This window comes from Nicotiana sylvestris, chromosome 1, assembly GCF_000393655.2.
Source record: "Nicotiana sylvestris chromosome 1, ASM39365v2, whole genome shotgun sequence".
Lineage (NCBI taxonomy): Eukaryota > Viridiplantae > Streptophyta > Magnoliopsida > Solanales > Solanaceae > Nicotiana > Nicotiana sylvestris.
The window spans coordinates 40,115,080-40,127,897 of NC_091057.1; the positions used below are offsets into that span (position 1 = coordinate 40,115,080).

At 37.1% G+C, this 12,818-nt stretch overlaps 1 protein-coding gene and 1 long non-coding RNA gene across 2 annotated transcripts; both read left to right on the forward strand.

The window, feature by feature from the left end:
- The first annotated feature begins 499 nt into the window (after window positions 1–499).
- Window positions 500–832, forward strand: LOC138869096 (uncharacterized). The gene has a single exon (XM_070146689.1). The coding sequence runs from the start codon at window positions 500–502 to the stop codon at window positions 830–832; it is 333 nt and encodes a 110-aa protein (XP_070002790.1).
- Window positions 833–8,849: 8,017 nt separating this feature from the next.
- LOC138879320 (uncharacterized) lies at window positions 8,850–9,428 on the forward strand. Its single transcript, XR_011402682.1, has 3 exons — window positions 8,850–9,037; window positions 9,122–9,175; window positions 9,244–9,428. It is a non-coding gene; the product is annotated as an uncharacterized lncRNA (long non-coding RNA).
- The last annotated feature ends 3,390 nt before the right edge of the window (window positions 9,429–12,818 follow it).

Here is a 12,818-nt window from a genome sequence, read left to right on the forward strand (position 1 = left end):
ATGCCTAAGGCCATTAACTATACGACAGTTACTCTATTGCCTAAGATCACCAACCCTACTAACATCAAGGACTACATACCTATATCATGCTATTCTATATTGTATAAGATCATCTCCAATATCTTAGCATCAAGACTACAGAAAGTAACAGGGTTCTTGATTGATGGAGCTCAGGCTGGTTTCATCCCAGGAAGAAAATGAGCTGACAATATCATCCTAGCACATGAGCTGATTAAGGCCTACTCAAGGAAACATATTTCACCTAGATGTATGATCAAGGTAGATCTGCAAAAGGCTTACGACTGTGTAGAATGGAGCTTTGTGATACAAATCATGGAGGGGCTGGGTTTCCCTCATAAATTCAGCCAATGGATATCATCATGTATCCATAGTGTGAGCTATTCTATCTTGATAAATGGAGAGTTAGCAGAGCCTTTTCCTGCTGCTAAAGGCCTCAGGCAGGGTGACCCTGTGTCCACATTCTTGTTTGCTTTTATCCATGGAATATCTAAGTAGGCTTCTCACAGACCTGAAGAATAATAAGCACTTCCACTTTCATCCAAAGTGCAAGAAACTAGGCATTACCCATTTGAGTTTTACTGATGATCAACTATTGTTTGCTCGGGGAGATAACCAATCTGTGGCAATGTTGAAGCAATGTTTAGATCAGTTCTCCACATCATCTGGGCTAAAAGCTAATCTAAACAAAAGTTCAGTATATTTTGGTAGAGTGGACAAAGCAGAACAAGAACTTATACTTCAGCAACTTGGTTATGTGAAAGGGGAGCTACCATTTAGGTACTTGGGAGTATCTCTTACTACCAAAAGATGAAGGTGACACAATGGCAGCCTCCGATTGACAAAATAGTAACCAAAATATCATCCCGGACTGCAAGAAAACTGTCATACGCTGGAAGAGTACAACTTATTAGATTTGTATTGTTTGGAGTACAATCTTACTGGTCTCAAATGTTTCTGATACCCTCCAAGGTGATCAAACTCATTGAAGCATATTGTAGAAGCTTCATGTGGCCATGTACTAATGTCAGTACCAAGCGTGCCTTGATATCCTGGGAGAGAGTCTGTCAATCCAAGAGTGTTGGTGGGCTAAACATACTGAACCTCAAAAGTTGGAATAAAGCAGTCATTCTCAAAGTATAATGGGACTTAACAACAAAAGCAGGCAGGTTATGGGTCAAATGGGTCCATATGTATCATATAAAGGGGAAACCTATAACTAATATCAAAGTGGCTAAACAAGCAAGTTGGATGGTTCAAAAGATCTTGATTGTTGCTGGTCCAACTCCACAACTGCAGGGAGATAAAGGCAAATGCAGTATGATCAAACATTTGTACTTGCAACAGCTTGGATCATTAGGAAAAGTCGAGTAGAAAACAATCATGTTCAAGAATCTAGCTAGACCTAAAGTAGTATTTTCCATGTGGTTGATCATACAGGAAAGAATGCTGACAACCGACAGGTTGATCAAATGGAATATTAATGTGGAACCAACGTGTGTTTTCTGTAAACTACATCTAGAGTCTCGTGCCCATCTATTCTGTGAATGTATTGTCACCATTGGACTATGGAAAGAAGTCTTCACTTGGTTACAAATTCAGGTGCAAATAAAGACGTAGGCTCAGCTAGTTTCCTAGTTTGTGGAGAAGCAAAGAAGAAATCTGTTGAAGGCCAGCTCATGCAATTGGTATTTGCTGAAACATTGTATAGTATATGAAATGAAAAAAACCATAGAGTATTTGACAAGATATATAGGGATAGTCAGAACATCATTAAAGAGATAGCATATCTTTGTAATATAAGGGTTGTTGGCAAACTCAAAGAAGTTCTACAACACAAGCTTCTATAGTTTGTAAGAATAATAATGTAGTGACATGTGAACTAGTCCGTTGAGGGTAGAAGTACATGATAGACTTGTATATAGGCTGAGTTGGCCTCTATATGATGTAATGTGCTTCGTTGGTGATTAATAATATTTGTGAATTACCAAAACAATTGTGTATTTATAGTCTCATTAAGAATATTCATTTCTAGCTTCTTGCTTCTCATTCTAAAGTTCTACATATTCATTGGTTTACTTCTCTCCAAAAAAAAACGAAGAAAATATAATTTTTTTTTAAAAAAAAAAGTGTGCCGTAATTCATTTATACTGATTTTATAAGTAAAATACCTATTAAATTATATTAAACACTAGTTGTTTGTGCCTCAATGGATGGTGATTTGAAATCATATCAGTATTATACTAAAATATTGATGGTGCCTCAGAGATATAGCGAAATGGATGAGATCCTTTTATCCTTAATTAGAGATTTTGGATTCAAGCATTGTAAATCACAGCATTTTCTGAAACCAAATTAGTCAAGGTATGAAATATCAAATAATTAAACAAAAAAGATCGTTCGCAACACACAACTGTCGTGATACTCTCCGAAATTATAAAATAAAAAAAAGAACACTTAGGGTGTGTTTGGTATGAAGGTAAATATTTTCTATGGAAAATATTTTCCTAAAAAATATTTTCATGAAAAATGAGTGGTTTTATAACTTATTTTCCCTTGTTTGGTTGGTGAGTGGAAAATTTTTTCCAGAAAATATTTTTTAGTGCATGGTTAGAGAGTAGAAAATACTTTTTAGGAAAATAATTTTTTTATGTTACTCTCCCTTCCCCAAGTCCCTATGTTTCATGTGCTCCCCCCCCCCCAAATACCCAACATTTTTTGGACTCTATTTCCTTCAATAATTTAATTATTTTTCTAAAAATTCACACAAATCCAAAGGAACTAATGTGTTGCATTAACTTTTTACGCAAAAAATAACATTGAAATTTGTGCTCCATGACTAAAAAGAAAATACTCTCTCTTTATGTTTGTTCAAAAAGAAAGTACTTTTTCTACAACATGAAAATAAAGTGCTTATTTTGTTGAAATAAAAGAAAATACTTTTTCTACATCATGAAAAGAAAATACTCATTCGTTGAAATGAAAGAAAATACTTTTTCTACATCATGAAAAGAAAATACTTTTTTTTGTTGAAATGAAAGAAAATATTTTTTCTACATCATGAAAAAAAAAAAACTTTTTGTTGAAATGAAAATACTTTTTACTACATCATTTTGTTGAAAGGAAAGAAAATACTTTTTTTCATCATAAAAAGAAAGTACTTGATAGGGAAAATATTTTCCTCCAATTGAAGAAAAATAAGTTAATAAGGAAAATATTTTCAAAAACATTTTGTCACACCTCCCTTTCCGAAGAAATAGGAAGTTTTTCTAATTAAAGTGAAATTATTCGAAATGGGACTATTTATCTAATTCAGAGTCGCCACTTGGAATAATTTATGGTGTCCCAAGTCATCGGTTTATTTTAAATCCCAAATCGAGGAAATTTGACTCTGTTTTAAAGTCCGTGAAACCAGAACACCGGGTAAGAAATTCTATTAATCCGGAAGAAGGTGTGAGCACTCCCGAGTTTCGTGATTTTAGCTCAGTCGCTCAACTATTAACAGTTGGCCTAATTATCTAATTTAATACATATTTACAACCTATTATGCAATTTTAACTTTTAAACCGTTTTTAATATTTATAGAATTTATTTGAACAAGTTGTGATATCGTGCACTCGTTTGTTGTTTTACATATAGTGAATCGCGTCACCCGAAACGCACTCGCGATTTACAACATATTTATTATTATTATTATTATTTGAAGTTATGGTCGAGTCACATGAAACGCACACTCAAATTGGGGTTATGTATCATGACTATGCCACGGGAATCGTACCCATAGTCACAATGATTTATTCATTGTGCCTAAAACAAGCTACGATTTTCAAAATTGCTCATTTTATAAGTTTGAGATTATGTGCAAAGGTCTAATTTATGGATATGAAAGTATTGTAAAAAAAAATATACTCCCTCCGTTTCAATTTATGTGAACCTATTTCCTTTTTGGCCCGTGCCAAAAAGAATGACTTCTTTCCTTATTTGGAAATAATTTACTTTTATGCAATGATTTATAGCCACACAAAATATATGTGCCTCATTTTACACCACAAGTTCAAAAGTCTTCTCTCTTCTCTTAAACTTCGTGCCCAGTCAAATGGGTTCACATAAAAACATAAATTGAAACGGAGGGAGTATGATTTTAGCTATTATGAAAAGACCTATTGAAATAAATTGGCCAGCGGGCGCCAACACTCCACGGCCCAACAACAGAAGCCCCAAACAGATCCAGCAATAATTGGCATTAAACTCAATTTGTCGAATATCTACTTCATGACAAAGATAGTAACAAAATCTGATTTTAGAAAGAACAATTTAAATTAATCAAATGCCATCACTTTTCAAATGATATTCCATCGTAATGTAGTATCTCAAAGTCTAATTTACATAACCATTCATCAACTATCAAATCATATATCAAGCATAAATGACGAACTCAAAAATACTTAAACAAATCAACTCATGCTTTTAATCATGGAATTAAATTGGAGATATCGAAATGAGATGAAAATGGACCTTTGTATTGATGAATAAAATTGAAAATTTGCAACTCAATCGGAATAATAAAGCAACAATCGTTGGACTGAAATGCCGAAATTGCAAATTAAAACCTCGAATCGATACCGAAAAATTCGAAACCCAAACTCGAAGCTTCTGTTCACTCGGGTTTTTTTTTTAGACTGAAATTCGCTTCCTCCGTCTTACTCTCGTACTCTCACCATTGCTGCCTTCTATTTGTGTGTGAATGTATCAAGAGAAAATCAGAAATGTCCAAAACAGCAAAAACGTGAACCTCTGTCTTGAAATTGAAGACCAAAATCGAGAAAGAGTTGGTCGGCAGCTGAAGGGATGGGATGGGTGGTCAGGTGGAGAATGGCTGACCTCTTTCGGGAAAATTTTATTTTGTGTTTCATATAATTTTTTTGTCTCGTAGTTTTGTTGTCCCAAATTTTTGTGGACCCATAAATGTAAAATTGAGATTCACAAATTTGTGAAACAAAAATAAGGCTCACAACTATTGTCAGGTGTGAGGCACACAATAAAAGAGTGCGGAACCAAAATTTGGTTTTTTTTACTCAAAATACGCAAATAAGTGTAAAAAAAAAGTTACCAAACTATATATAACGCCACAAATAGTGGCGCTATACAGTAACGTTAACTGCACCGTTACTGTATAGCGCCACTATTTGTGGCGTTATACTGACACACCTTACATAGCGCCATTAATAGTGGCGCTATACCCCTTATTACCTGAACACATAGCGCTATTAATAGTGGCGCTATACTCCTTAATACAAATCCTCCGTCTTCTTCTTCTTCGTTCCATCTCCCTCATTTCTCATTTCTGGTCCCCCCACCACCACCGATTCTGCCCCAATTTTTTTTTAAAATTTTTTTTGGGTCCCCCTGTCACATAAAAGTTGAATATTGGTGGTCCCACTGTCGAGTAGAGCTTCGTGTTATTGTGGATTCACTCTTCCGGAGTCAAAAATTCGATCTATTTACATTCCGAAAATTCTAAATCGAGGTATTTCGATTTATTTTAAGTTGAAACGTTTATAACAATGCATATTACTTGATTTGTATGTGTTCTATTTCGGTTTGTGTTTATTTTTTCTGAAACTAGCATGTTAAATTTTATCCGGATTTAATTTTAGTGTTGTATAAAAATATGTAAATTAGTCTAAAAAATGTGTTTGTTAAATCCTCATGTATATTTATGTGTTTTTATGCCGTTTAGTTTAGATTATTTTTTAGCGTAGTCAAATGTAGACCTTTTTAGCGTAGTAAAACGTAGACCCTTTTAGCGTAGTAAAATGTAGAGCCTTGTAGCGTAGTATTGTGTAGTAATTGTTTAATTATCTTATATTCTAGCACGAAACCCATAATTATATATATATATATATATATATATATATATATATATATATATATATATATATATATATATATATATATAATTCTTACAATTAATTTATTAAAAAATATGAATAAAAATTATTAAAAAAACATAAAATTATTAATGATAGTTTGGTACTACTGGGCCTCAGAAAATCTAGCACGAAACCCATAATTATAAAAATTATATATATATATATATAATTCTTACAATTAATTTATTAAAAAATATGAATAAAAATTATAAAAAAAACATAAAATTATTAATGATAGTTTGGTACTACTGGGCCTCAGAAAATCTAGCACGAAACCCATAATTATAAAAATTATATATATATATATATACATATAATTTTTACAATTAATTTATTAAAAAATATGAATAAAAATTATAAAAAAAATATAAAATTATTAATGATAGTTTGGTACTACTGGGCCTCAGAAAATCTAGCACGAAACCCATAATTATAATATATATATATATATATATATATATATATATATATATATTTTATTTTTACAATTAAGTTATTAAATAAATATGAATAAAAATTATTAAAAAAACATAAAATTATTAATGATAGTTTGGTACCACTGGGCCTCAGAAAATCTAGCACGAAACCCATAAGTATATATATAATTTTTACAATTAAGTTGTTAAAAAATATGAATTTAAATTATAAAAAACACACATAAATTTTTACAATTAAATTATTAAAAAATATGAATAAAAATTATTAAAAAAACATAAAATTATTAATGATAGTTTGGTACCACTGGGCCTCAGAAAATCTAGCACGAAACCCATAAGTATATATATAATTTTTACAATTAAGTTGTTAAAAAATATGAATTTAAATTATAAAAAACACACATAAATTTTAATGATAGTTATTAAAAATTATGAATTTGCAGTTGACGACATGGATGCACCTATACATCCCGGCCCTCGGACGTCGGAGCTACTACCCCTACAGCCCCAGCATAGATCCGAGCATATATGGGGGGGAGAGTTGCTTACGCAGACTTTTCGGGGCAGGAGAGTGGATTTATTGTGGGAGTTTTTGACTCCTCCCCGCGTTCTACATCCCCGTGTGGTCCATCACCTGGAGGAGATGGGATTATATAGGATCATTAGCATTGGCCGGATACAGCTCGACTATGCTTTGATCACGGCGTTGATTGAGCGGTGGCGACCGGAGACGCACACTTTCCATCTGCCCATCGGCGAAGCCACCATCACACTCCAGGACGTCGAGATTTTATATGGCCTGTCCACTGATGGCTTGCCAGTTTTACTGCCTGGGAATATGAGATATTTTAATCGGGATTCATATATGGATATGCTGCACAGGCTCACGGGCTTCAGGTCCGAGGACCCAGATGTAGCAATTGGGAGAAGTCGTATGCAGTTGGTCCCCATTAGAGACCACTTGGTGCAGATCCACGATACTATCACCGACGACTCAGCGGAGGTGGATGTGGAGCAATATACGAGGCTGTTGTTGCTCCTTCTATTTGGGGGGGGTCTTGTTCCCGAACACTTCGGGGAACCTAGTGAGCCTCCGTTTTCTACATCATATTGCAGACTTCGATGATACAGTCAGCTACAGCTGGGGTGGTGTTGTCCTATCTTTTTTGTACAGGCAGATGTGCCGGGCATCCATGGGCACACAGAGAGACGTTTCTGGCTTTCTGCCGCTTCTACAGGTGACAACTTATTCAAATAATTTGTCGTTTAGTTACAATTCTACCTAGTTATAGTTAATCTTTATGTCAACTTTGTGTTTTAGGTTTTGGTGTGGGAGCGAGTTCTGCAACTTCGGCCACCTCTACCACAGCTACCGGCTAATGTACATATTCCTGATCTCCCTCTAGCTTGTAGGTGGGTATTGCGTCGTAGACTTGCACGAGAGTATCATGGCCATCATAATCTCCCCTTCTGTAGGGATGTGTTGGATTTTCTGGAGGATGCACAGGTGAATATCTAACTAAACTTACCAATTATTATTTAACTAGGTGTTGCGCATACTAACGGTTTGTGTTATTATTTGATAGTTCATCTGGACGTCGTACATCGAAGAGCTGATAGGTACCCTTCCAGCGTATTGCATGCACGACCGCCATATTTGGAGGGCTTCCGTCCCTCTCACGTGCCTCGATATTGTTGAGCATCATGCCTCAGAGCGAGTATTTCGTCAGTTTGGGTTTCCGCAGTCTATACCGACTCGGCCTGCATGGGATCCTTTACATTATGAGAGGGATGATCGGATGAGAGTGGACGACACATTTATTGATTGGCTGACAGCGCAGTTGGGTATTTGGGACAACCGAGGGGACTTGACCCCAACTCCGCAACACTTTCCTATCGAAGTTTATATGGCATGGTACCGCACTGTTTCCCGACTTTTTATCGGGAACCCAGTTCATTAGGTAGATGGTCGGTACGTCTCATATGCCGGGAGACATGAGGCTCTAGTATGTTTTCTGTTATTATCAATTACATTAATAGTAATTTCTAGTCAAATACGTAGTTTATATTAAAAACTTTTGTGCAGGCGATTGGATTGCATACCGTATATCGTATGGGGCAGCAGATGCAGAGTTATGTCCACGATCCTGTGATCATGAGGACTATAGTCGTCGCTTAATGGATGTGGCTACCCAGACACTGCAGCGAGGCCGATCGGATCAGCGTTTGGCACACCAGCCAGATTATGTTGACCCAGCCACGTACCAGCGAGAACGTGGTATGCCACGGGGTGGTGACCGACGAGCTGCTGCTGCTCCACGACGACCTGCTGGTGTTGGACGACGTGGTCGTGGGCGGAGAGGAGGTCCCCAGCAAGGGGGCTTTGAGGCTCTTGCTGATGATGTTGCTGCTGATATGGGAGGTGGCATGCATGAGACCGACATGCCGTCTTACGGCCTTGGCATTTATGACACTCCAGGGACGTCGCAGGTGACCCCATCGGGTCAATTCTTGATCACGGGCTCGGATTTTCAAGGAGTGGAGTTGGGTAGATATTTCCCTGGCCCGTCTACCACTGATGAGTCTCGACCGATCCGAGATTTTGATAGTGGGCACCGACTGAGTTATGGCAGCTCATCACATGCGCAGGTATGAGTTTATTAGTATTAATTTTATTACTGTTTTTACTATAACTTATTTATTTTCTTTAACTTTATTAATTTACTTTTTTAGGCTTCATGCGATGCTGCGACAGATGACTACATTCAGGATCCAGACACGATTATGGTAAGACAATATAAATTTTTGTGAATTGTTATGTAGTTTTCTATACTAAGTTTGATATTATTATGTAGCCTTCTACTGGACCTGACAGCACCACCGATACATGTCATCCTGTGCCGCATCCGGCCATAAGGAGACGACTTGATGATGATGATCCTGATAGCGTACCCGGGCGGCAGGGGATGCGCCTCAGGCCAACGGCTACTTTGAGACACACCGGATGCGGGACACATTGATTCGGTCTTCCATTTTTATGTTTTTTTGGTATAAATAATATTTTTGTATACATTAACAACAATATTTAGTCGAATATGACAGTTACTTTTTTTTAGTTCTCATTTCGTTTTATAGTATTTGGTATAGTAACACAACAACTTAAACTTAACTTCCACTTAAATTAAAATAAAATTTAGTACAACAAACAAGGAAAACATTACTACAACACAAACACAAACATAACAGGCCAACATAATAAAAATACATGACATATGAAAATGACACTAAACACATACACGCCAATGCTCCATCCTCAGTTGTCATTTATTCTTCGCTCCAACCACTTAAATCGTTCTTCCATTTGTTCTTTTTCTTCTTCTAACTCTTTCACTCTCGCCTTCACCTCCGCAAGTTCCCATTTATATTAGATAGCGCCATATCTAATGGCGCCATATCATGATGTTGACAAGACGACTTTATGTCAGCCGGTCACACATATCTAATGGCGCCATATCATGATGTTTTCAGCTTTTTCAGTTCGACAAGACAAGACACACATAGCGCCATATGTATATTTTGTGTATTAAATATCGTGATAGCGACAAGACAACACACATAATAAATATACCGATAATTATATTAAATTATTATTTAAATAGGTAAAAAGGGAAAGTACAAATCATAATTAACAAACAAGAAAATATTATTTCATAAATACTTAAATCGTATACATAACAACTAATTATTACAACATGAACTCATGGGTAGTTAGGTACAATAGAAGAACACCCGCCCTGAGCTTGATTATTGTTGCCACCCAAAGGACATTTTCTACGGTCGTGGCCTGTTTGCGAGCATATACCACATTTGCGTGCATATACGATATCACTAACATCCATTTGGTTCCGTATACGCGTTCTCTTCTGCACCTGTCTTTTACGCAAATAGGACTTGTTACACACCATTTTAAATGGTTCTGGGGGCCAGTAATGCTCAGAACCCACTGGTTGCAACTGACCACTATATGTGTTTAGGTATTTGGAAACACTATATTGTTGATCAATATAGTTGGTCTCCGCATAACCAACACGTTGAAAACACTTGATGGCATGTGAACAAGGCATGTGGTAGATTGACCATTTCCCACATGAGCATAACCTTGTGGATTCATTTACAGTATGTACATTATTACCCCGATTATTATGGATAGCGGTGCGAACTTCAAAAATACCTCGTTCGTTATCATATTGCAAAAAGGAATGCCAATGTGCTCGCCGTCTGTATTTCTCTAATCTCTTCATAGGCACTGGTATAAATTCAACACCCCTTTCCATCAATTCCGTTGCAGCTGCAGACCGTTGTACAAACCTCTCCGTCATCTGCTTGAACGACATACGCACCATGGCTGTGACGGGCAATCCTCTTGCCGACTTTAATAACCCGTTGAAGGATTCTGACACGTTTGTAGTAAGAATTCCCCAGCGTCTGCCACCATCTGCATGCAACATCCACTTTTCAGGATCATGTCGCATTAACCAACAATATGCTGCATCATCTTCTTGCCTGATAGAATCCATATGCCTCCAGAATTTATGTTGTTGGTGGTCTGTTGCTGCCATCCACATCAAATCATGTAGATCTTTTTTGGGATGTGCCTTCTTGTAATTGGCCTTAAAGTGCCTCACACAGTAACGATGGTATGCATAAGGTTCTTGCCAGGCAGGAAGGTTCTCCACAGAACTTAATACCTGAACGATGTTTGACAACGTGCTCTTTCAAGTGGTTCAAAAACATTGTCCACGTATCTGTGCTTTCATTTGCACAAATAGCAAAGGCTAGAGGAAATATCTGTCCATTAGCATCCACTGCCACAACTATCAATAGCTTGATATCGTACTTTCCATAGACATGAGTTCCGTCTATGGATATTACGGGCCGGCAATACGGAAAACCATCAATTGCTGGCTTAAATGTCCAGAACATGTAATTGAATATATATTCTGGTTTACCCGGACTCCGCTCAAGCTTCCATTCAATAACTGTTCCGGGGTTAAAGTGCTGCAGTGCAGCCATGTACCTAGGCAGATCTGTAAATGACTTATACCAGTTACCATAGACTATTTCAAATGCTCTTTTGCGCCTAAGATATGCCTTTCTTTTAGTAATTGTGTGGCCATATTCCTGGTGGACTGCTGTAATGCACTCTTTGATTTTATACCTTATGGACGCTTCGATGTGCGGAATAAGTACAAGAGATATCAAGTCAATATCCAAGTTGAAGTGATTCCCGTTGAAAGTGTCCATTTCGCATGTGTGGGTGGGAATGTATTTACCCACTTTCCACATACCTGTTTTCTTCTTCGACGCACGCAACATCCAATTACATGGCCAAAACCACCTGCGGCAAATAGCCTTGTATACCGTCGGACTTGACTCCGATACCTGCATCTCACGACACTCTTTAACATTGTGCATTTTACAAGCACTGCTTACGCGTGCTTTATCAGGATAAAGTATCCCCTTTGCAAGCACCGTTGGTCTAGACTCATCCCACATTGCTGTCCGGATTTCATCAAAATCCCTTGTGAGAGCTTCCACATCCGGCACGGCTGGCAAGTTATCAATATAAGGAATCTCCCTTGAATGAAACGGCACTTCAGACTCGTTCACTTTTCGTCTATGAGGGGCTCTCTTCAAATCGGGTCCTTCCTCCTCGTCCTCATCATCACCATCCTCACGAGCAAATGGTGTCTCATCTCCCGATTCATCGGCATTGTTATCGTAATCGCTGTTCTCTTCCTCACTCTGTTCATCTGCCAGATCCTGATGTAATACGTCGTTTTCGGGCAATTGAGTGAGTACGGGTAGTTCAACTTGCTCGTTTTCACTGCACATTTCAACAAAAATATAAGCTACTAAATTAATAAATGCTTTATATATGGCTGTAGCTTTTCACTTACAAGTCGTAATGTGATGACATTCCATGATGAACGTTTTCAGTTAGGTGATGACTACCGGATGGGCCACTTGTAAAATTCATATCCGGCCGGTACCCCCTATTAAATAAATGAGCGTTAAAATTAATTCAATACGCAAAAATATACATAATTAACACAAATGAAAATTGAAGTTTACCACTCTTCTTGTGAATTATGGAAAGCAGGGTATAAATTATTTTCTCGCTGCTCATTCGCCGACGGTGATAAATTTAAATCAAGAAAAAATCTTTCATCCGGAACATGTCCGGCAAAAACTGATCCAGAATAACCACCCGATGACTGGGGGTTATCTCTACTACGCACAACCTCATTTTTTGGAACGTCTTCGACCTTCACGTACATCTCCAACATTGTGATTACAAGAAATTCCCGGCATTCGTCCGGAGTCCTCAAGAAATCACTCAAAGTGTCATCATCGTCGATGTTAAACT

Coding starts and splice junctions, on each gene's coding strand:
- LOC138869096 (XM_070146689.1), top strand. CDS start 500: ATGGAATATCTAAGTAGGCTTCTCACAGACCTGAAGAATAATAAGCAC.